The sequence below is a fragment of the Cyprinus carpio genome, chromosome A24, assembly GCF_018340385.1.
Source record: "Cyprinus carpio isolate SPL01 chromosome A24, ASM1834038v1, whole genome shotgun sequence".
NCBI classification, from domain to species: domain Eukaryota; kingdom Metazoa; phylum Chordata; class Actinopteri; order Cypriniformes; family Cyprinidae; genus Cyprinus; species Cyprinus carpio.
In genome coordinates this window covers 23,193,436-23,219,966 of record NC_056595.1, presented here as the reverse complement: position 1 = coordinate 23,219,966, position 26,531 = coordinate 23,193,436, and the positions used below count along the sequence as shown (strand labels likewise).

Here is a 26,531-nt window from a genome sequence, read left to right as displayed (position 1 = left end):
TTGGAGGAAATTTGGAGAAATTGGAGATTTAAAAAAAAGACTAACAGGATGAAAATATCAAGCACGCACACACACACACACACACACACACACACACACACAAATAAATTGATTACCAGATAAAATAAATAAATAATAATAATAATAATAATAATAATAAATGATTAAAGTAAAAATAGTTTTTCACTAAATGAAATCCATTTAAATTAATTTATGTCAAATCCACACAATTATTCTTCTAACTGATATACTGAGATGAAAGAAAACTAATAAGATTTCTATCATTTAAATATTTTTTATGCAATAACACAACTTACCCAATATATTAAGACATATTTGACAGGGACATGAAAAAAAAAAACTTCATAGTACAAATAATAATATCTGATTTTAACAACAACTGCTACACAGATCCACATCACCTCTGGTCAGAAGATGCACTGAACATCAGAGATCAGAAACCATCAGTATAAAAAGACGCCAAAATCCAAGTCCAATGTTAAACACATTTTTATTCATTATAAACTGTATCATTTATATAAAACCAGACAAAAAAGACTGAAATGAAATCACTTAGAATTAAAAAAAAAAAAATGTAAACTGTAAAATAAAAGAAAAAGCTCACAGCAGACGTCCAACTTCAAATGAATCTGTATTTCCCTCTCGCACACATCTGACCACTGAGAATACATGAGAATGAATGAACGCATCCGAGGAGACGTGAATGAGAAGAACCAAATAAAGTCAGAGAGGATTAGGGAAGCACATGTGAGAACTGAGGTTTAGAGGGCTTCAGGACATCAATCAATCACAGAACCACCACACACCCCTCAAACCAAAAATAACCGTCAAAACACATCCCCTGCAGCGTTTAGCTGGCATGTGTGTGTGCAGGTTTCCTGTGTGCATAAATATCTGTGTGTGTGTGTGTGTGTGTGTGTGTGTGTGTGTGCGTGTGTTCGAACTCGGTAGGCAGCTGACAGAATTCCCTTTTCTTTGGCGTGTAGGTCAATCCCAAAATATTAGCAAGAAGAAACAGCTCTGGATGAATGTGAACGTTAAAACAAATGAAAGGAACAATAGCAATAACTTAAATAAAAGTGCTTTAAAAAACTATTCGTTTGGAGCCCTTTCATTAAAACAAAAGTCTGAGTGCACACAATGCGGTAAGACTGAAAATTTCATGACAGTAATTAGAACAGGAGGATGGAGAGTGACGGGCTCAGAAACACCTCCGCACGTCATCGTCCAGAATTCACCCCCATCCCAAACGCGGCCGCCCTCAAGATCCCGGCCACACGGACGCGGCCTCAGAGTCCGACTGTTCTCTCCGCCGCCGCTCCGTCTCCCACTCCACGAAGGAGTCGAAGAGGCTGGGCCAGGCCTCGTCCTCGCTGTAGTTGCTGAGGTCCTGGCCGATGCTCTGCGTGAAGTTCAGAAACATGTTCCAGGTGTCGCGGGAGATGCCGCGCACGCCGCACGGATTCTCCGACAGGAAGTCCAGCCAGTGCTCCAGCAGCGGCGGCGTGTCCAGCGTGAAGACGAGCCGCCACAGCGCGATGGCGATGGAGCGCTGCAGAGAGCGCTGGCCCTGCTCGGCGTCCAGCCCGAACTGGAAGGTGAAGCGGTACAGATCTTTAAAACTCTCTTCTCCACGGGACTCCTCTAGCAGCACGGAGAACCGGGAGCAGATCCCTGGGATACTGTCGGCCTGGATCGCCTTACAGCCGTCCACAAACTCCCTCCTGAGACACACAAGCGCAAAACATCTTAAGTCAACATTTGCAACCCATTTGACTTCTGTAACGTGGTGTATTTACAGTGGAAACCACATATGTGAAATGATCTGAATAATATAAGCTTTCCACTGATGTATGGTTTGTTATGATAGGACAATATTTGGCTGAGGGTGCAAAAAATCTAAATATTGAGAAAATCGCCTTTAAAGTTGTCCAAATTAAATTCTTAGCAATGCATATTACTAATCAAAAATTATGTTTTGATATATTTACAGTAGAAAATGTACAAAATATCTTCATAGAATATGATCTTTACTTAATATCCTAATGATTTTGGCATAAAAAAAAAAACAAATGGTAATTTTGACCCATGCAATGTATTTTTGGCTATTGCTACAAATATACCCCAGAGACTTAAGACTGCTTTTGTGCTCCAGTGTTACACACACACACACACACACACATATTATATATATATATATATATATACACACAGTACACATACATAAATTATGTAAACAAAAACGTTTATTTTGGATGTGATTAATCGTTTGACAGCACTAGTTATTTTAGTACATCAACATTAACAATGTTGGGGAAAGTTACTTTTAAAAGTAATGCATTACAATTTTGCGTTACTCCATAATAAAGTAACTAACTGACCCTCTGCCGGGAGTTTGATTGACAGGCGATCTGACCAATCATAACACTGAATCTGGCATTTTGTCCAACAAACAAACCAGACAGGATTAGACTAACATCAGTGGACTTAAACTTGAAAAGCGGTGTGAAACAAGATACCTTCTGATGTTCATTCATGTTTATTTAAAAAGACAGAATTTTAAAGCTGAGACTTTGTTTCATACCTAAAGTAACCTGCTCTGTCTCGTCTGTCGGCACGTTTCCAGTTTCCTCTTTGCACCACAATGTATTTTTCACTGCATGAGAACATGATGTGTGGCATGAGAGCACCATGGCTTGTTGGACGTAGCAACAGTAACTAAGAGGGGACGGGTCTTTGCGACGGGTCAATTGCGTTACTTTTTATGGAACGTAATGCGTTACTTTTTCTCATCGGTGCTTGCTTGTTTGTTTTTAATATAAAAAGTTCTGTTTTTGGCAAATATAAAAGCCCTTTCATGTCAAAAGAAGGCGCAGCTCAGAAATTGAGGAATAATGACTCTGTTTTTGTGCAAGTGAGGTGAGTAAACGCATGTTGGCTTTTCGTCTGGCACTACAGTAACATTATGTTCACACAACGTCTCAGATTTCTGTTAACATGGTGACAGGAGAGCCAGCAGTCAGTACATGGGAAACAAAGTAACTGGCATTACTTATTTGAAAAAGTAATCTGATTATGTAGCTTGCCTTACTCTAAAAATATAGTTCAAACAAATATTGAGGAAAAAACACAACTGCATATGGTGTCATTGCAACACTCTGATGTGATGAAGCAATCTCTGCAAGTTTCTGTCTGCTTCTGGAGGAACTGCACTGACTAATCATCTCTCACCCCACTGCTATTCAACACCAACACTGGGAAAACATCTCCCTTTATTACGTTGTTTTCTTCAGCTTTAGCCTTAGAACCTTATAATGCCCAAAACGCAGTGCTGTAGAACTCTGTGGCTATTCAGAATGCAATATTAGTGTATTGCGTATGGCGCAATAATTCAATTTTGACTGTTGAACGATGAAGGAACTGTTACAAATTATGATTTGTGTCACTTCCAGGTCTTCTGTTGCACATTAAATGGAAGATCGAGTTCTGTGCATTGCATTCTGGGATACGGTAATCAACTGTACAGTATACAGAATGACACCCGAATAGCATAATAACAAACAGAGCATGCACACACAGACAAAAAACGTTGTTATGAAGCAATGTATTCTAAGATTGCATTCTCCAATTTTTTTTTTTTTTTAAGAAATTAATATTTTTATTCAGCAGGGATGCATTAAAAGATCAAAAGTGACAGTTAAGACATTTATAATGTAAAAAAAAATCCTTAAAATTAAAATATATCACAGTTTCCACAAAGATATGAAGCAGCACAACTGTTTTTAACATAATAAGAAATGTTTCCTCATATTAGAATGATTTCTGAAGATCATGTGACACTGAAGACTGGCGTAATGATGCTGAAAATTCAGCTGTGCATCACAGGAATAAATTATATTTTAAAAGATATCACAAAAGAAAACAGTTATTTGAAATTGTAAAAATATATCACATTTTTATTGTATTTTTGATCAAATAAATGCATCCTTAGTGAGCAGAATAGACTAAAAAGTCTTGCAGATAGCAAACCTTTTAAACTCACCTTGTAAACTTGCACATGGTAGCAGCCTGGAACTTCCACGCCAGCACCAGCACTTTGAACTCGGCCGGATCGACGCACAGATCGTTGCAGAAGCGCTCCATCCCCTCCTCCAGGATGGCATCTTCATAATCGTCCTTATAACACAAGAACAAGTCGTCGATCTGCGCGAGCGACACTCCTCCCCCGTCCTGCGCGCTCTTTTCCCGCTGCGCTTCCGCGGAGACGGCCGGAGCCGTGCTGCTCTCCACAGTCACCTCTGACACTTTGGTGCCGTTGAATATGACGTCGCCGGAGGACTTGGCCACTTCCTCGTTGTGCGTGCCGCCTGTACCACCTCCTTTTTTACCGTGCGATTTCCCAGCATCCTTTTCGCCACTTTTACTGCCCAGAGAGGATGTGGGGTTTTTACATTTAGTCACACACTGACCCATGTCTCTCCCGCTCTCGTTCCCGTATTGGTCGTCCCGTCCACGTCTCAGAGGTCTTCCTTCAGGTCCAGACGGCCCCTGCTAGACGCCGCTGCTCTGGCTGACGGACAGCAGTCACCATGCCCTGAAGATTCAAATCAAAGACTCATCATTTCGAAGCATCAGTGAAGTACATATAGGGTTTATTATGCTTCACGTTCATGTTAATTCAGTGTTAATGTCAAAGAAGCCTGTAGAGGATTTCACAACCCTTTTCATTCCACTTCCAAAGAACAATGACGGTCAGATGAATCTATATTGCACGTATGTCCTTCCTCTTTTCAAGGCCACAAACATAAAGTTCCCAAGAGCTTCACTTCCTTCCACACGGCGAACAGACGCCGCGGTTAACACTCCCTATTCTATAACTGTTTTCTTAACCTGTGTTTTTCTTTTGGAAAAGCAACCCATTGAATCTTCTTGTATGAATCTTATCCTGCCAAACAAAGAAAAGCGGTTCTACGATGTGTGCTGGAATGCACCCTGCCAGTGAATCAGAGGCAGGGCGGGACATTAATTAACCAGTGTGGTGAAATCTATTCATTTTGGCTGCTGAACTAGTAATCAGTGTATGACGGCATGCGTAGTGACTCTCGCAGTCAGGGGGCGGAGCCGCTGCTCCTCCCGCATTCCGATTGGCTGCATAATGACATGAAGAACTCATAAATGCTTCCTTCCACCAAAACGTACCAAAAAACTGTGTTATCAGGCCGGGGCGTGTTGTAAGCTCTCAGTCATAACGAGCCGTCTGTGTCTCTTCAGAGGAATGAGAACAATGCGTGTCCGAGGGTTTCTTTGTTTCTGGCCTTTGTTTGTGTGTTCAATATTAAACACAACTAAATCATTTTTCTCGAGCACCGAAGAGACGTAAGACAGTTTACTTATGAGCATCATTTTGTTTTGGCTTTGAAACGTACAGATCAAGAAAATCATTCGAATGCAGCAATAAAATACAAAACGTGTCAAATGTGAATTAGTGTATTAATCAGACATGTGAGGAATCCGATACAAAGACCCTCGACGACATGCTGTATTGTCAGTTTATAACCTTTGCCTAACAATGTCCTTTAGCTGTGACGATATGTTATATATATATATACACACACAATTAGAATGGAATATAACAAATTGGGATGGGATAACAAATTATAAAGATTATAATATAGAATATAAAATAGAATATTTACAAAATTCTAAAGTCAAATATTTACTTTAAATCAGTCATTATTATTTATAACTAATATTTGTCTTATGTATTTATAATTTTAATTATATAAAGAGAGCAATTTAAGAGAGAATAGGAATATTTACCTCATTAATATTATCAATTAAAAAAAATAAATAAATAAATAAAATAATATATATATATATATATATATATATATATATATATATATATATATATATATATATGAGAGGCTATGAGGCTATTTATAAATTATAAAGAAGAATATTTACTTCAAAATCATTCATCATTATATACTATACTTAATTATTGTTTTAAAATTTACAAATAATTTTATATAGAGAGAGATTATAAAAGAGGATATTTATAAAATTATAAAGTGGAATATTTACCTCATATTAATAATTATAATTACAATTTTTATGTTATAAAAAGTGACTTGACTTGACATTATATTTAATTATATTAAAAAATAAATATATAAACATTTATATATATATTCTATATATATATATATATATATTATATATATATATAATATATTATATATATATATATATATACTATAAGCAATGTTAATAAATAAGCAGATCATTTTAAGAGAGAATATTAACAAAATTATAAAGTAGACTATTTATATGAATAATTATTCATTATAATTTCTTATAATTTATTTATTTAATAGTGTGTGTATATATATATATAAAACAGATGAATGACAGTTATACTTAACATGCAGCTGCCTTGAGCTGTTGCTCCATAATAATAATAATAATAATAATAATAATAATAATAAAAAAATAAATAAAAAAAGCATCTCCCTTCTCCTAGCACATCTAGTGGTGACATGTAAGTTACTCTTAACACTTGGTCTCTAAGGATGCTGTGCAATGATATAAACCAGAACGCTGTATCGACCAATCAGCATCCAGCAGCAGAATGATGGTCTTTATCACGAGGACGGGCTCAGAGCGACTGGATCAGGACACACACGTGTTGTGTAGTAGTACGGGACGCACTGACTCACCCAAATCCCCGAGCACTGAAGCCACGTGTCATCTGAGGAATCTCCATGGAGACGGCCGGAACATCCGCTAGCCTGAGCACAAGCAAACCAAAGAGCCGTCAGGGAAAGAAACCGTGTCCTCACGCTCTAACTAGCTAACTAACTAACTAACTAACACCCACGAGGTAACCTGAATAAAACAGTGTGAATGGGAGCTGGGTTACAGTAGAGGTGTTGCATTGCTGATTAAATGACATATAACCTGACTGGGGTCATCGTCATAGCAACACACATCAGATGGAGATGTGGCCAGCATCTGGGGTTAAAGGTCAAGAGCAAGAACAAATCTACGTTTGTAGGTCAAATGGCATCCGCAACCTAATTTACTTCCATCATGTGCTCCGTTCACGAATATAACAGCAAAACTTCACTGGATGCTGAAAAACGTTAGTAATATAGTCATTTGATATTTATTGGTATACATGCAGTATATATATATATTATATATATATATATAATATTATATGATTTGCATATTCACTTACATGCGCTATTAAAATACATCAACGTCTGTCCAAAAATACACTAATACTATAAATGATCACCTAAATAGGATAATTCTTGCAAGGTTTATTGAAGTGAGACACAATTTATAATATTTAAAAAAAAAATAATAATAACATAAATATGTTTAAAACATTATTTGGAAAATATCTAGTATCTATTAAGCTGTATATTATGTTTGTTTGTTTTTCCTACATATTATAGTGCTGACACTGTTAAATGTATATTTATTTACCATTTATTCACAAATTTGTATTTGTAGATTTGAATCTATTTTTTTTTTTAAATGTATTAATGTATTTTGTATTTAATATTTATTTTTATTTATATCTAATTTTATTGGTTTTATTATTATTTATTTATTTTAAATACATTTTTTATCGTCAACATATTTGTATTATTTATTTATTAAAAATTACACTACAACAACTGCAATAAAAATGTATGTATTTAATATTTATTTAAACATTATTATTTTATTTTATTTTAACAGCATGGCATGTCATTGTTTCTGGGAATAACTCGTGTTTAATGTCAATGAAAGCCAGATTTATATTTAAAGTCACCATCTCTGTTATATTATGATGTGAGATTCTTGCACAGATGCTGTCTATCTAGTCAGCATTTTTGGGCATCACAAGCAAATGTGGAATTTTGAGCATCTAAATTATACAATTATACACATTTTACATATATGCAGTATTTTTAGGCATGTGTTTCTGATAAAGCTGTCTACTCTCTCAGTAGAAATGACAAACTTTTCCTTTAAATTACGACTAACTGTCTGTCTATACAGCAAAAACACCACATGTCCTCAATAGCTAAGTTCTGGAAACACACTGGTAGTTGTGGTATATTAATATGTGACTGTACGCGAGTAATAAAACCGTGAATGTGACAGATGAAGTCTTTTAAAGAGCTGATCTCGTGTTAGCATCTTAGCTGGTTAGCTTCAGATGAGGGAGGTCAATTTCTACACACCAAACTTGTTTTTAAGTCTAAAATGTGTGGATACTGGACAGAAAGGCGGCAGAGGTGTGAAGTGGAGGTGTTTTGTGTGGATGTACCTGTGGAAAGATGATGAAACGGATCGGAATCAGCGCATCGCTGCTGTCATGTTAAAGCTAAAGCTAAAGCTAAAGCTAATCCCACCCTCCGGGCGAACCGGATCGGTTCTGAATCCCTGCTCTGGAGAAGAGTGTGCTTCTCTTGTGTGCTTCTGGTGCTCTTTGGGTCAGTAGATGATCATGGTTGACGATTCCCCCGCATCACTTCCTTCAGACCCGAACCCGAACCGAACCTGCGCTGATCCGGACCGGCTCCGGGAAAACCTCCGCCTTCACCCGCTCCTCTGGATCGCTGCCGGGGGTCTGAGAGGATCGTGAGGGACTCGATACGGCCGCACGGAACCACGGAGACGCGGATCAGCTGCTGATTGATCGCAGTTTCTCTTTTTGTTTGGGTTCGAGAAGGTCTTGCGCAAAAGCCAACGCAGAAACAGCCGCGCCAAACAGCCCACGGCTCTCTCACTGCGCAACACGAGCGCGTTAAGGACTAGTTCGAAGCAAAACGTCATCACTCGCGTGCACGTGGACGCCGGAGTGCGGCGAAAAGGTAATATGTATTTCATCGGGAAGCAGAGTTTACAGGCAGCTAGAGTCCTACTGAATAAAGCAAAAGACTGTAATAAATATAATGTATGTCTGATATATATATATATATATATATATATATATATATATATATATATATATATATATATATATATATATATATATATACATTACTTTTAATTGCATAGTTGTTGAAATAAGCATTTTGTATATTATTCTGTATATATATATATATATATACACACACACACACACACACACACACACACACACACATACAGACACATTTATTATGATGCATAATTGTAATAATTATTCAGTGTATGTGTATTTTGTTTTGCATTCTTTTCTAATTCAATACATTTTCCATCTAAATAATCATAAGCATTATAAATCAGGAGAAAGGGTAAACATGAATTTGAGGAAAATATAAAATTCTAGAGTGCTGATCAAAGGTGAAATAATACAGGTGTCAATGTACTGTCATTATAGAATGTCAGATTCATATTTATCCACTCTGTTGTTGTGTTTGAGGTTCACAGGGGGTCCGGATGTCTCGCGCAGCTGGAAAGTGCAGTCTGCTCTTCCACACGACACTGACACTGAGAGGAAATATATATCGCTCAGAGGCTCGAACCCTCTTCAGACAGAACCAGCGGGTGTGCACTGACCTCAGGTCTCCTGATGAGCTGCTGTAGATCTCATACCAATCACATTTCTTACGTCTTCTCTCTGTTATAGATATCAGAGCCAGAATCAATCACGAGATGCACTGAAGAGTGTGAAGCTCGGAGAGAGATAGGTGTGCATCTTTTATCAAATAGACATTAATGTCCTTTTGGAGACATTTTCAGGTGTCTGGTGTTATCAGATAGCAGGTGTGCTGCTAAAAATGGTTGTTTTTTTCTGTTATTCATATCAGGACTGCATTATAGCATCCCCTATCCGAGATCAGTAAGTATCTCTTTATATAATTCATCATAATAAGCACTATTAATAATATCACTATATTTGTAAATATAACATGATCTCTTTAAAAAAAAAATATTTCTCACAATTCTGAGAAGATTGCTCAGAATAAACTTAGAATTGAGATATAAACTCGGAATCCTGAAAACAAAAAGACAGAATAGTGAGAAGAACTCACTATTAATAGAAAAGTCAAAATTGTCGCAATCACGTTTTTAAATTTTTATTCCGTGGTGGAAACAAAGAAAACAGAATAGTGAGATGTAAACGTAGAATTCAGAATTGCAAGATATAAACTCACAATTGAGAGGGAAAAAATAATGAAATTCACAATTTTTTTTTCTTCCATGGCAGAAACAAGGTGTGTTTTTAACTCTAATGAAAGTAATAGTTTAAATAGTCTTCATGATCCTGTAAAGCCTTTGTTGTCTGTTCTTTTGAATTTGAGGTGAAATATGACTTGTTGAAACCGTACATGTTGTTGGCAGTTTCCATGAGGTTCACACAGAAATATGTCATATGTGACCCTGGACCATAAAACCAGTCATAAGTACCAATTTTTCGATATTTAGATTTTTGCATCATCAGAAAGCTGAATAAATAATCTCTCCATTGATGTATGGTTTATTAGGATCAGACAATATTTGTCTGAGATACAACTATTTGAAAATCTGGAATCTGAGGGAGCAAAAAAATCTAAATATTGAGAAAATCATCTTTAATATTGTCTAAATGAATTCTTAGCAATGCATATCACTAATCAAAAATTAAGTTTTGATATAATTACAGTAGGAAATTTACAAAATATCTTCATGGACCATGATTTACTTAATATCCTAATGATTTTTGGCATAAAAGAAAAATGCATAATTTTGACCCATACAATGTTTTTCAAACAAACCCCACAAACATAACACAGCTACTTAAGACTGCTTTTGTGCTCCAGGGTCACTTATAGATACACAGAACGTCTCTTACGTGTTGAGTACTTCATCTCAGGTGTTCTGACACTAGCTCCTCAAACTCCGACGCAAGATCGGCTGAGAGCAGAGACGAGAACTACGAGTGAAACATAAAGAGATTACAAATGAAAATGATTGTTGATTATGAAAAATGCGACTTACTTAAAAAGTTCCTTACAAATGAGGAAGTGAGGCTAAAAAGACACAAAAAAGAAGGAAGTTTTTTACTTAGGTAAAGTTTGAGGTTTAATAGTATATTTTTATAGTACAATAAAAGCTATATCTAAAATATCAGAGTCTACACTATGGGATTTTCTGTGAAATCTATCATCTCAAATCTGCAGACAGGCTTTGACTTTCAGGAACACTTCGGCTAATCCTGACTGTAAAGCTAGACAAGTATCTGGGCAATAGTTTGTTCCAGCCTTTACTGTTACCTGCTGTAGTCTACATCATCTACACAGATGGTGTTGTGTGTTATACTGATGTTCTCGTGTAGGTCTCTCTGGACCTCCTCCAGGAGATCCTCCCGCATCTTCTGCATCTTCCGCTCGTCACCTTGGAAACGGCTGGGTACCTGCTTCAGGGTACTGAGACAGACTCAATCCAGAAGAACTGTGGCAATGTCTCCAAAACATTTAAAGAAACCTATCTGCTAAACTGCGAAAAGTTTTATCAGCTTGTGTAAAAATGCTGTTAAATGAGGATTTTATTTATCAATTAACTTCCATGAACTAGATCAAATCAACTTAACTTTTTCACCCTTTGTGTTTAAAACAGCTTACACTTGTGCATAGTTGTTCAGGCAGCTTTGCAGGAAGGTTTTTATTTTTCAGTCGTTTTGGAGACATTGCCACAGTTCTTCTGGATTTAGTCTGTCTCTATAATCTCAGAAAGACTGGATGATGCTGAGATCAGATCTCTGTGTGCAGCACTGGCTGTTGTTCAGACAAAAATCTCACTGGATTATTACAATTAACGTTATATATATTTGTAGCAATAGCCAAAAATACATTGTATGGGTCAAAATTATTAATTTTTCTTTTATGCCAAAAATCATTAGTATATTAAGTAAAGGTCATGTTCCATGAAGATATTTGGTAAATTTTCTACCGTAAATATATCAAAACTTAATTTTTGATTAATAATATGCATTTCTAAGAATTAATTTAGACAACTTTAAAGGAGATTTTCTCACTATTTAAATTTTTTTGCACCCTTTTCAAATAGTGTATCTCAGCCAAATATTGTCTTAAAACAACTGTCAATCGTTTTTAAAATAATAATATTAATTATTTAATTGTAGTTGTAATACCACAATGTGAACACACAGTGTCGCTGTTTCACTAAAAATTTTGTTAACTACTAGGTTAAAACATTTATATAAATATTGAAGTTAATTTTAAAATGCATTTTATGGAAAGGTTGACTATGTGTGTGTGTGTGTATGTGTGTGTGTGTGTGTGTGTGTGTGTGTTATTTTAGTATTATTTATATAGAATTATATTATTCATATTTTATTATATTAATTTGATAATTTTTTTGAATTAGTTGCTATTTTTATATTTTGGGATATATATATAAATATATATATGACAAAAGAAACAAACGAAGTTGGCCTATTGGTATTATTTATATAGCGTTCCAGTTTGATTTTCATGTATTTTTATTTTGTTTTTTATTTTGCTTTAATTAAACTAGTTGGCAACATGTTTTTTTTTTTCATTTAATATTTGTATTTTATTTAAGATTTATTTCAATTAATAAAAATGTACAAAAATATTAATATATATATACATATATATATATAGTACTCAAATAGATAAATATGTTTTATAATACGTTTTTAATTGATGGAAGTATTTGCAATCTGTTCAAAGTATTTATGTACATTATTTACCTTTTTGTGCATTTTTAATACCTCCTGGTTTTGATTTTACAGTGTTTATTGTTTATAAGTCCACAATATTATTGTTCTCTTGAGAGAAAAAAAACAAAACTTTTTTCACTGGAGGAGAGATGCATTTAAAAGTCTCTGGCTCACATTATGGGCATCGGGCCCCTGCGAGGAGTTTGAGTCCCTCCATAATAAAAATCTCAGAGTGGCCTTTCTCCTTGTCCTGATTTGGATCTAATTATAGACTCCTGTAAGCAGCAGAAACAATGCACTCTGTAGCAGTATATATATATATATATATATATATATATATATATATACTACATATGTGTGTGCATGCAGGTGAATGTGTGTTTTGAGGTCACGCTATTAAAACTCTTGAAATAAATAACCACAGAACTGGCAAAGGACCAGAGAGCGGACAAGAGCCATTCATCACCAGGCCTCTACAGAGCAAGCACCTATAGTAAAGTCTGCATTATTTCAGAGGGAGAAAGAGAGGTAAACCCTACCGTCCCGTCCGATATTCCAGTTTCTGTCCCATCAGCAGTTATTCTGCATTCCACACCTTAACCACCTGCATTAGCTGGAAAGACTTGTGCTCAAAGACATCGCTTATTCACAGATCTCTTTACGTACTTTCACTAACACACGAGGTCATCAGTAGAAGTGATCAGACACTAGTGAGTAATCCAGCACACGCAGATCAGCATCAAATAAACATGACTTCTGTGTTTACTGCTTTCAGATGTCTGAACAAGGATACAGTCAAGATGCACAACTAGATTACACTGGATCACACACGTCTATCAAGACGACAACCAGCCGGACATTCAGGGACAAGACACGTCAGAATTACACTAGCACTCAAGATTTTGGAATAGGATTTTTTTAATGTTTCTGTTCGCCAAGGCTGCATTTCTTTGACCAAAAATACAGTAAAATTGTGAAATACTACAATTTAAAAGAACAGTTTTCTATTCAGTTTACTATATTCTATTGCTGCTGAAGGAAGAATGAAAAGCCATTTCTTCTTATTGTTAAGGATGAAAGCAGTGGTGATGGCTCATATATTTGTGGAAACCGTGATATTTTACCATTCAAAAGTTTGGGGTAAGTAAGAGAGAGAAAGAAGTAAGAAAGAAAATAAGTAAGATAAGAAAAAAAGTTAATCAGTAATGATGCATTAAATTGATCAAACGTGACAGTGAAGACCGCTATTAATAATTGAGGACCAATAATAATTGATCATTACAGAGTAACAAATCAGCATAGTATGATTTCTGAAGATTGTGTGATACTGAAGACTGGAGTAATTATGTTGAAAATTCAGCTGCGCATCACAGAAATAAATTAGATTTTAAAGTATATTAAAATAGAAAACAACTCATTTAAAATGGAAAAATAATATACAATATTACTGCTTTTACTGCAGAGACATCTTTCAAAATATCTTACAACCCCAAACTTTTCAACGCAATAAAGTCTAAATAATTGTTAAAATTGTAAAAATGCATGGTATTAAAAGTGGAAATTTCTGGGCACAGAATAACTTTCAGCAAATCTTTAAAGTCAACATGAAAGCACCCGCCACCCATTTGAAAGAGATTTACAAGTGAAAAGACATGCAAGAGAAAGAAAGCAGTTCAGGACTTGATTTCATATGTTGGGAATTGAATGGACTGTGTGATGTGGAGCTTAAAAATAAAAGGAATTTACAAGAAAGTACAAAGATAAACATTTTGTGCTTTAGAATAGCATGCCGCATGCACAATAAGACCATGCAGCAACCTGCAAGAAAGGGTTAATTTGTTGACCATATTGACCCTTAAAACTGTGATTTCACATTCTCAGTCATCACAGCTCAGCTTATATCACATCACAGCTAAACCCTTCTGTATATAACCTGTTAAAACGTAACATTTCGTGCATGCAACTTGATAACACATCAGTTCTGGAAATAGAAATGGTTATGAGTGGGAGAGACGGCAAGAGAGAGAGAGAGAGAGAGAAAGCATGTAATTAGATGACTAAAGACTTAATTGTCTTTCATCTATAAAGGCATTTAGAACACGCTGCATGCAAATACAAGACGACACATTCCCTCGCTCGCTCTCGTCTCTTTTCATGAATCAGACATTATAACCGTGATACACTAATAGCTTTTACTGGACAGATCCCTCTGCGGATATTACACTACAGCAGCTCAGGCTATACGTACAGTATGCATGTTTCTGTGTATTTGAGTGATATTCAGACTGTAATTGCATTATTAAAGCAGTGCACCTTCATCCCAAACCTTTCAAATCTCAGAACTGAACGTTCACAATGTTGACGTTGAAAAATGAAATGAGATTCTGTCAGCATTTACTCTCCCTCGTGTCATGCCAAACCCATTACTTTCTTGTTTTATCTATGGAACATTAAACTAGATGTTTTAAAGAATGTTCATGCTGCTCTTTATTATACATTAGAAGTCACTGTCATGCTCCAAAACACCAACATAAAACTACCATAAATCTTGTTTCACAGAAAAAAGACAGTCATAGAGGCCAAGTTAAACTTCTTCTTCTTTTACTTTTTTTTAAAGAAAGTCAGCAATCCATAATGGTTTGCCTATTTAACAGTTTGGAAATGAAAATGTGCAAAAAGAAGTGATTTAATGTCACCATTTTTAAAGGAAAAAAACATGGTAAATTATAAACTTATGAACTGCATATACCACAAACCATTATGAACAATGATGAAAAAAAAAAAAAAAAAAAAAAAGTAGAATATAAAAATATTGATGTTGTTATTTGTATAAAAATATTGATGTCATTGATTGTATGTTTTAGGTTTACTGCAAAATATTTAAATATTTTAGTATTATTGAGATACTACGAATGTTTTTATTAATTTTTTAATGTTCATAATTTCGGTTTTCATTTTAATTATTGTTAAAATTTTATTAGTGTGTTTTTGTCATTTATATATATATATATATATATGTTTTTTTATTTCAGTTAAAGTTAATGATTATTATTTATGTTTTTTTTTATTTTAATTTAACTATTAAAAAATAATAACTAAGAATAAACCATATACCAACAGTCAATAATGTTTTTGAGTCATTAATGTTTTTTTTTTTTTTTTTAAGAAATTGACACTTTTATTCAAGGAAGGAAGCAAGAAAGCAATGAATCAAAAGTGACAATAAAGGCATTTATAATTTCACAAAAAATGTATTTTAAATTAAGGCTGTTCTCTTGAGATTTTTATTCATTAAAAATCCTGAAAAACAAAATGTATCACAGTTTCCACCAAAATATAAAGCAGCACAATTGTTATTAACATTGATAATAATCAGAAATGTTTCTTGAGCAGCAAATCAGCATATTAAAATGATTTCTGAAGATCATGTGACACTGAAGACTGGAGTAATGATGCTGAAAATACAGCTGCACATCACAGAAATAAATTACAGTTTACAATAGATTCACATAGAAAAGAGTTATTTGAAACTGTAAGAATATTTCACAATATTTACTGCATTTTTGGGTAAAAAAAAATGTTAGTTCAAAAACATTTAAAAATAGCACAACCTAAAAATGTTCAACAGTTGTGTATACATTGCTAAGTAGTTTGAGAATGAGTCTCAGTGGAGAAACTGCATGTGATTTTTACTTCCATTACCATATGAGTCTTGATTCAGATGTAGAGGTCCAGAGATCAAATCCCAGACAAGCCCCCGACGGTCCACTGGTGCAGGGGGCACAGAGAGTGAAACCAGCACTAGTTTCACACACACTTTATGTCAGAACAGCCACATTCACGAGTAACTTGATAATGTCATGAAATATTAACACACCCACATCCCCCGTCCCCCCAACACACACACACTGAATATCAATGCAGCATCCTTTTCTTGCAGATTGGATGTAAACATACATGTCGTGTATGACACAAGAGCGTCACCGCCGAGACTTCAAGGAGTTGAGTCTGTCGTCTCTATCTGTCTGTCTTTCTCTCAGAGGTCACTCGTGGTAGCTGTGTGAATTTAAGTAGTGATACCTGGTAAGTGCTTTCAGTTAATTACGACAGAGTGTGTGTGTGTGAGAGCGATGGAAAACTCATTAATGGGCCGGTTAATATTTGATGTGGGTTCTGCTGGTTTGGTTACGGGCTGAGTGGGTCGTAGCGGTGATGAGGAGGGTGAGAAAGGAATGCCGTCGCCGTGGTCACCCAGTGAAAGTGAGAGAGGGGTGAAACAGAGGAGATGATCAGAGGAGCAGCAGTTTCATTAAGAGAGAAATGGAAAAACGCCTCTGAGGCCAGATACGTACGTGTGTGTGTGTGTGTGTGTGTGTGTGTGTGTGTGTGTGTGTGTGTGTGTGTGTGTGTGTGTGTGTGTGCATGTGAGAGAGAGGACAAGTGTGTGTGTTTGTTCTATACAAAAATATTACTATTGTTACAAAAGGATGATTTTATGTCTGTTTCATGTTTCTCGTATCACTCCACAATCTGTAATAAAATTATATTTATTTTTGTAAGTAGCTGTGAAGTAAGCAGAATAATTTGCAGTCATCTAGTCATAATTGCTAAATTAAGCATAGATTGATTATAGCAGACATACAGACTGCTCTGATATATAAAAATCTGTAAATGATAATCAATATACACATGCAGTTCAGAAGTTTGGGGTTGGAAAGATGTTTTGAGAGTCTCTGCTCACCCTGATGCTTTTTTTTTGGGGGGGGGGGTTAAAAATACAGTACATACAGTAAAACTGTGAAATATTATTACCATTCAAAATAACTGTTTTCTATTTTAATATATTATAAAACGTAATTTATTCTTGTGATCAAAGCTGTATTTTCAGCATCATTACTCCAGTCTTCAGTGTCACATGATCTTCAGAAATCATTCTAATATGCCGATTTGCTGCTCAAGAAACATTTCTGATTATTATTATCATTGTTGAAAACAGTTGTGCTGCACAGTATTTTAGGATTCTTTGATGACTAGAAAGTTCAAACAAACAGCATTTATTCAAAACAGAAATCTTTTGTAACATTATAAATGTCTTAACTGTCACTTTCAATCAATTTAATGTATCCTTAATGAATAAAAGTATTCATTTCTTATGATTTCTCATTTGTAAATATGCTATTTCTCAAAGTACCTTTGAGTATCATGTAAAAAAACATGAGAGCATGTTATTACCATCTGATAAAGTACACTGTCTCGGTCTCCTGTTCCTTTTCCAAATAACATTAATTACATCCAAATTGGATTTGTTAATTAAAGTTTCTCTCCCCCAGAAGTAATCCCACAAGCCCCGGCATTTCTGCTCATTCGTTTCACTCCTGAAACAGACACTTGTTCCATTCAGGCAAAGGTCAGGAGGTCATTCCAGTCATTAATGCTAAAAGAAAAAGGAAAGGTCCCCTTACACAGAGCGTGATCTCTGACGGCGGGCCGTCCCGTCCTCGTGCAGCCTGAAATCCAAGAATCACCCAGTCCTTGACCTTGCACAACACTCTCACTGTCTCACACACACACACACACACACACACACACACACACACACACACACACTTTAAGAGCTGTCAACCCTGTAAAACTCCATTTTAGATAATAAAAAAGTGCAAGAGAGAAAAAGAGAGAGAGATAAAGGTCTTTAAAAGCTCGCAGCGCTCCTGCTTTCCTCTCGGGAACGACAGACCTAATGCAGACTGACTGCACTCTTTCTGTAAAGGAACGACAGACGCACAGAATGAAAAGAAGAACCGTCTGATGCCGAGCTATAGTGACTTGTGTAAAAGATGGACTGAAAAAGCAGTGAAAAGAAGAAATGATGTAATGAGAAATTGTATGAACTGAAAAGCGTTACACGGCCCTAGAAAAGCTAGTAAAGCTTAAAGTTAGCGTTGAGATCATAGTGTAGTACTAAAAGCTAAAATAAACATTTTGTCAAAATACACAATGAAAATGTACGTTTATTGGCATTTTAAATCCCATACAGTTACTATCAGTTCATAAATATACATACATATGCTTGCCAAAGATTCATCTGATTGGTCCATTGTTTTCATTACTATTTTTAATTTGATACAGCAATACTGACCAGTCTTTATAGTGTTATATAGTTTTTATTTTTACATGCTTTTTCATTTTAATTTAAGTTTTTTTGTTTTTTTTTTAATACTGTTGTGGTTTTGTAATTTTTAACCATTTTAATTGTGGTTTTTACAATAACAACACTGGTACTTATGCCTAAAGATGCTGAAATGGTAGTGAGATGCATCATAATGGCCAAAGATGTACATATGGAGCTTTTAAACAGAGTAACTTAAAGATATATATATATAAATTAAAAAAAGGTGACAAATCTTTGGAAATCTCCCTCCCCAATGTACCGTTTCAATAGAAAAACAAGTCAAAATGGCAAAGAAAACTTTTATGAGTGGAAAAAACTCTCCATAAAGCTGTTTAGATGGAGCAAAACTCCATTTACAGGAAAAACTTCAGTAATGCATGACCAGAAGTTCCTCCTCCTAGCATATTAGGACGATTTAGAAACTTTACAGTACAAATAACATACATTTTTATGGAAAAAAAGTTTGAACAGAAATTCGTGCTTCACATTTCTGCTTTTAAACCCTCACTTGCCCTTAACTGTAAGTAGTATTCAACTCAGCATATTCCTTTAAATATATAAATATATATGCACACACTAGCACATACATATTCTATTCTAAAAGTTTTTTTCTAATTTATATTAAAAAAAATTGTTCTTGCATGTATTGTATGTGTTTGTGATGAGCATCAGCTGTGTGTCTGTGGGTGGAGCAGCTGTCATTCATTCCCCTGTGAAGGTGGTTCAGTGGTGTAACCATGGCGATCGTCATCCAGTCTGCAGTGATTCAGAGGCGTTCAGATCTGACGCTCATTAAGTAATAACTTCATACACACTGATGGGTTACAGCAGGTCACATTACGCAGCCAGACACAAACACGCCCATTCAAATATTATATACAGCTCAGGAAATCACATCCGTCAGTCAGTTTTTCTCAATTGTTTTTCACGTACATGCTCTAAGGCACAAATACAACACATGTACTTACTAACTTTTAAACAGGAGAAACCGTATCTTTTATTACTGTCATTAAAATCTATATGTTCAAAAAACTCATCATGAAAAAATTTTATATTACAGTTGAAGTAAAAGTGGAAAGAATGTATCATATTTTCAGGAAGTCATAAACCTGAAACATTTTACAATAAGATTCTATTTGTTAACATTAGTTAACAGCAACTAACTAAGAAAAATACTAATGCATTTATTACTTCTAATGTTCATTTCAACATTTACTAGTGCATTATTGACATCATTTATTCTCACAATTGCAAGTTTATAGCATGCAATTCTGACTTTATAACACAACTGCGTGTCAGATTTTTGGGATAAAAAGTTGCAATTAACTTTTTTATTTTTATTCAGTTGCAGACAGTGCTGGTTAACTGATTACAAGTTGGATTATGTAATCAGATTCCAAAAATATTGTACTTGTAATTAAACTTATACTGTATTTTAAATGCCCATAATCAGATTACAGTTCCTTTTTAATGGATTACACGTCCCCCTGAGATCTAAAGTTAATATATATAATTTAACAATATGTTTTCTGATGTTGGTCTATGGTTAAAATGCAGGTAAACTAATAATATATTTCAAGTTTGGGTGTAAACCCTGGTGTAATCTAACATTTAGTGCATTTGATGATGTTGACAACAAAAAATTGAATATGTTTTATTATTATTATAATTTTTTTTAATGAATAATAATCCCATTTAAAGTAAGGTCAAAAGTAATCTAAAAGTAATTCAAAAGTAGTTAGAATACATAACCTGAAATGAGTAATCTAGATTGCATTACTCACTATGAGTTTCAACGTTAACAAATATTAATAAATACCGTAACAAATGTATAATGTGTAATTTAATAGGACTTTTTTGTAAAGTGTTACCATCTGATCTTATAATGCTCTTCTCCATATTTTGCCATTTTGTCAGCTGAACCACATAATGAGCCATCATTATTTTTTAATATCAGGCCATATGCTGCGAAACATGCAAACACAGACAAGCAGACATGAAACAAATGTGGCAGAAACAAGAAAGGAAATCTATGATCTGATAAACTTTTAAGAATTAAACTGAGGCATTCTGAGGAAAAGCAATAAGTTCATTATCCAGTTTCTGACTCCAAAGATGTTCAGTTCTTGGAAATTTTTGGAAGTTGTTTTTCTGTGTTTTGTGTGTTTATGACACATGAACTCTGTTGATGACTTCAGGGCCTTGTTTATTTACTGATGAACTCCTATAAGAGGTGTATCTCTGTCTGTCTGGAGAGACTGAGAACGTCTGACAGTAAAGGTGCTCTGTCTGAAGTCTGCTCCTCTCCAAACTTTCAGATTTATGCTTTATGACAAGGTAAAGGACGAAGCCACGGGTCAGTGTGTGTGTGTGTGTGTGTGTGTGTGTGTGTGTGTGTGTGTGTGTGTGTGTGTGTGTGTGTGTGTGCTAGTCCTGTCAGGGCCGGTTTTGTTTATATGTGTTGCTTTGTGAGATGCCAGTGTCCTGCGAGATGTCAGACAGTTATCCGGAGGTATAAGTGTGTGTGAGGGTCACCATCGTCTCAAAGATACATACAGTAGCATAAAGAACAAATGTTGGTCTAACACACACACACACGCAAGTAGATGCTAATAAAAAATTTCCTACATATTGCAACAAGAAAGATCTGGATCATATTTCAGTCCATTCAGTACATTATTTTGTTCTATAATTAGCTAAATTATTATTAATACAAAAAAAATTATTTAAATAATACACTGTAAAGCATCCTTTTTATAATTCAGGGTAATAGATGTACTGAATTTAATTGATGCTGATTTTAATAATAATAATAAAAAATATTACATCACTAATTATAATTATTAATCATTATAATTTATTAATAAAGACACTATTTCCTTCCAATTGTGCACTATAATGTGAAAAATTCTTATTCATTTATTGAAATAATTTAATGCAAAAATGTGTTTTGTGATTAATATATATATATATCTATATATATATATATATATATATATATATATATATATATAATACATACATATATATATATACATACATATGTAAATATATATTTATATATTTCTTTACAGTTGTGGTTCATCAAGGTATTATTTGATTTATTCTGATTTTAACAATAATAAATATATAATTTTGTCTGAACAGAATGATTTTTATAACAATTTAACAGAAATTAGTGTATATGTATACAAAGGTTATGTCAAATGTCAGAAGTAATGATATGTATACACATTTCTTTGTGATCACCTGGACATTTCTTTATGAGATTCACCTACAAATAGTATCCAAAAAAAAAAAAAAGTTTTAATTCATACATTTTTAGGATGAAGGTGGAGATTTTCCAAGGTTAGGAGATTTAGATGAAGGGGAAATGATTGTAGAAGAGTTTCTTTCTCACATTATCACTCCAACAGGTGAGTCACTTCACAAAACCTGCACTGCATAACAATCAGCTGCTTCTTTTCTCAGATGAACAGACTCTATTCCTGTGATGACTTACACACTCCTCACACTCACCCAAAATAGCAGCAGCAGCAGCAGCGCACCTGGATACCTCAGGAACGTCCACCTTTCCTCGTCCTTTCCTCGTCCCGTATCAGCAGCGCTGTCATGTGACTGGATCCGTCCTCCACACACACACACACACACACACACACACACCATCACATCACCACTGAGGACATACCATAGGCTTCAATAAAGATAATTACAATGACTAACCCAAACCCTAAGACTACTTTTAACATATTTTAAAAATCTATATTTACTTTTGCTCAAACTAGAGATCCACTTAAATATACTAGCTGTGAAAGTTTTAAAATCCAGGCAGAGGCACTTGCATACGAAGTTCAGGTGATGCTGTCCAAGGGTGTGACTGGTTAGGTGATCTAGCCACAATGTGGACACGTTCAGTGGGATGCATTTTAGATTTCTTCCAGCATCTTTTGGAACTCGGTCGTCCAAACTTCCACATTAGAGGTGTATGTGGCGGCATTAGCGGCTCATCGATCTGAGTCTAGTAATTCTTCGCTTGGGTCTGACAGGTTATTTGTTGCCTTCTTGAAAAGAGCTAATCGTTTGTTTGGGATCTGAATATTGTTCTTGATTCCTTGTGTCAGCCCCCATTTCAGCCAATATCAGAGTCGGATATTAAAAGGTTGTCATTTAAGACCTCGTTTCTCTTGGCCATTACAACAGAGAAGCGTGTGAGCGAACTCTATGCTTTATCAATGAGAGCTCCCTGTTTGAAAGTGAAAGTGACGAGACATACAGCCAAGTATGGTGACCCATACTCAGAATTCGTGTTCTGCATTTAACCCATCCAAAGCACACACACACACTGTGAACACACACACACACACCGTGAACACACACCCGGAGCAGTGGGCAGCAGTTGGGGGTATTGTCGTGGTCGTAGTCGTGGTATTGCCGGCCCGAGACTCGAACCCACAACCTTAGGGTTAGGAGTCAAACTCTCTAACTCTTCCCCCATTACTCTATTACTTTGTGCTGGAGTAATGGATTCAGTAGTGTCTCATTGTGGCCCAATCCAGCATTTCTACCCAAGGTTTTGTCCCCGCATTTTATGAACCGGCCAATTGTGTTGGCTGCAGTTCAAACTGACACTGGAGCTCTGTCCAGTTTGATCTTTGAGGTCTTACATTGATAAGACAGCAGCTTGGCGTAAGACGGACCAATTGTTTGCGTGTTTTAGTGATGTGCTGCACTTTCCAAACAGAGAGCGCAGGTAATTTCTCATTACGGCGCAGTCTGTGCCTTCATCTGTCCACTGTCACTCCACTCGTGCTTTGGCAACATCTTGGGCAGCGTTCAATGCAGTGTCGCTCTCTAAGATTTGTGCTGCAGCAACTTAGAGTTCAGTTTGCACGTTTTCTTGGTTTTACAGACTAAATGTGACTCCCTTGCCAGCGGTGTGTGCTGCCTGTACAGATACTTCACAAAGGGGATTCCTCGTGACTGCGTTGGTCCATTCGTCTTCCACTAGTGCTTTCAGCGAAAGGAAATAGAACACTACAAACATAACTTTGGTTTTATGACTAAGTGGAACCAGTGTGTCATGGTCACTCGGTATCACGAGAATGACGTGTTAGGGGGTTTTTATAGCTCAAGACACGTCATGAGTCACGAGGTGACAACTATGTTATTCTGTTCTCGGTCAAGCGCAAGCATGAGGGATTTTCCTGCTTTCAGCACTGCCTCTGGCGGTCTTTCACTTTAACCACATTATGTTTGTAACTAGCATTTTATCAACTTTAATATACTGTAGGTAAAGTTTTTTTTAATGATCAAGAACATCAAATATTAATATTATAATGGTTTTACCCATTTACATATATTACCTGTAAAAGTTTTAATAAAGATGACAAAAAACATTAAATAATAATATTAATATTGTGTTTTTATCCACTTATATGTACCACCGCTAAAGGTTTTAAGATGATAAAAATATCAATGACATATCAATGACAAATATTAATGTGGTTTTATTAAATATACAGAATATAAAACTTTTAATAAAGATGGTAAACAACATCAAAAAATATTGTATTAACGTTTGACAAATAGTAATATTGTTTTATACATTTAAATATACCATTAGAGATCATCAAAAATATAAAATATTAATATTCTGTTCATATTTGACAAATATTATGATTTTATTAAATATACTACCAGTAAATGTTTTATAAAAATAATAATAATAATAATTCATAGGTATATCTTTTTGTAAAGAAAAAAGAAAAGAAAACTGTATTTTATTATTTTCTGTGTTGTTTGCCTGTGTAAAATATGCTGCCACAAATGATGTATTTTTAACCGGTTTCTATGTGGTTTCTTCCTGTGTGGAGTGAAAAGAGTCCTGCACCCTACAGTCTTTGTGATCTTGGGGTAAAGCATCATTCATATTCACAGTGAAAACACTGCAGGATGCTAACTTACACATGCTAAAGTTAATGCTTACTGTTAGAGGTTTGATCATGAGAGAGAGAAAGAGAGAGAGAGAGAGAGAGAGAGAGAGAGAGAGGCACCATGGTAAAGGCCTACTTTTCTGCCCACAGACACACAGATTAAAATAACACAAAACCAGCAGGGGCAAAACACAAGGATGAGCAAACAGAACCGTCCTGCATGTGCATTTCTATGTGTGTGTGTGTGTGTGTGTGTGTGTGTGTGTGTGTGTGTGTGTGTGTGTGTGAGAGAGAGAGACACCTGGGCATCAACCATTGACATGTACAGAGTGAGGCAGGACTGTGTGATGTGTCCAGGTTGTATTTTGGGGCTTTCTAAAAACAGGTAGTAACATAAAAGGCTCTACAGTCATCATGTGAAACAGCAGAGTCGTGTTTAACCCTGCACTGAATGTGCTGAGCAGCTAAAGCACACTTTTCCTGCCTGTTTTTCCTACATTATTTCTTTTTATGAAATGTAATTTTTTCATACAAAAATGCATGTACATTAAGAAAAATTACGTATTAATTTGAATTAAGAATTAATTGCACAATATAAAAAAAATACTTAATTACTTATAATGACTTAAATGTCATAAAAATAATGTCATAATGCAAGACATCATAGTAATCCTAAAAATAGAGTTCATTTTCTATATGCATTTTTTTTAAATTGATTTTATGGTGAAGAAAAAATATTATATTTGTATACAGAGAATTGAGCCCATTTTTGGACCATTACATTATTAGGCACATTTCTTTAACAACAAAAATAATTCATTAAATGTAATGTCATAATGCAAGACATCACAGTAATCCTAAAAATAGAGTTAATTTTGTTATATTGTTTCCTTTATTTTGCCCCCCCCCCCCCATTTTTTTTTTGGGGGGGGGGGGTGAAATATGAAATTACATTTGCATAAAGAAAATTAAGCCTATTTTAGGACCATTACTTTTTTAATTAAGCAAATCTTTTTTCACTATTAATATAATTACTTTAATATCATGAAAATAATGTCACAAGGAAAGAAGTCATTATTATAGTGTCCTAAAATTTCTTTGTGTATTTTTTTAAATAATACATGATTTGCTTACAAAAAAATGAAACTGTTTAAAAAACTTGTCTTATGCACAATATTATTTATTGCTTTTTTCTATAGTAAATCAGATCTTTCTTGACTATTTCTGTGAGATTTACACAATAAGAAGTGATTTCAGACAGATCTGCTCTACTTGTCATTTACGTAAGATGATCTTACAAAATCATTTGAACTCACACACACACACGTCCTTGTAACCTTATCTGAACTTTTCTAATGACATTCCCCTACAACTAATTGATATTCCCTCCGTTAGAGATGAGTGTGTGTGTGTGTGTGTGTGTGTGTGTGTGTGTGTGTGTGTGTGTGTGTGTGTGTGTGTGTGTGTGTGTGTGTGTGTGTGTGTGTGTGTGTGTGTATTAATTCTTTTCAGCTATCTGTTACTCATTTGTATTCTTGATGCCATTGTACGTTATTGGCTGCAGTCTGAACATGATGGCTGATACACACACACACACACACACACACACACACACACACACACACACACAGGACCTCCGCAGGGCCACTGATGGGAGTGTCACCCCCGCGAGGGATCGTCAGATCACTGACACCCGCGATCAAACCCCACAAAGCCCACCTTCTGAGGT

At 35.2% G+C, this 26,531-nt stretch overlaps 1 protein-coding gene across 1 annotated transcript; it reads right to left on the bottom strand.

The window, feature by feature from the left end:
* Nucleotides 1-512: 512 nt before the first annotated feature.
* Nucleotides 513-8,854, bottom strand: LOC109048955 (DCN1-like protein 3). Its single transcript, XM_019066612.2, has 4 exons — nt 8,354-8,854; nt 6,744-6,815; nt 4,064-4,615; nt 513-1,745 (listed from the first exon to the last, which is right to left on the bottom strand). The coding sequence occupies exons 3-4, from the start codon at nt 4,492-4,494 to the stop codon at nt 1,283-1,285; spliced, it is 894 nt and encodes a 297-aa protein (XP_018922157.2). The 5' UTR covers nt 4,495-4,615; nt 6,744-6,815; nt 8,354-8,854; the 3' UTR covers nt 513-1,282.
* Between the last annotated feature and the right edge of the window lie 17,677 nt (nt 8,855-26,531).

Excerpts from the sequence above, each read along its gene's own strand:
- LOC109048955 (XM_019066612.2), bottom strand. The coding sequence starts at position 4,494 with ATGGGTCAGTGTGTGACTAAATGTAAAAACCCCACATCCTCTCTGGGC. Across the intron at positions 1,746-4,063 it reads ACCATGTGCAAGTTTACAAG|GAGGGAGTTTGTGGACGGCT; the intron begins GTGAGTTTAAAA and ends TGTGTGTCTCAG.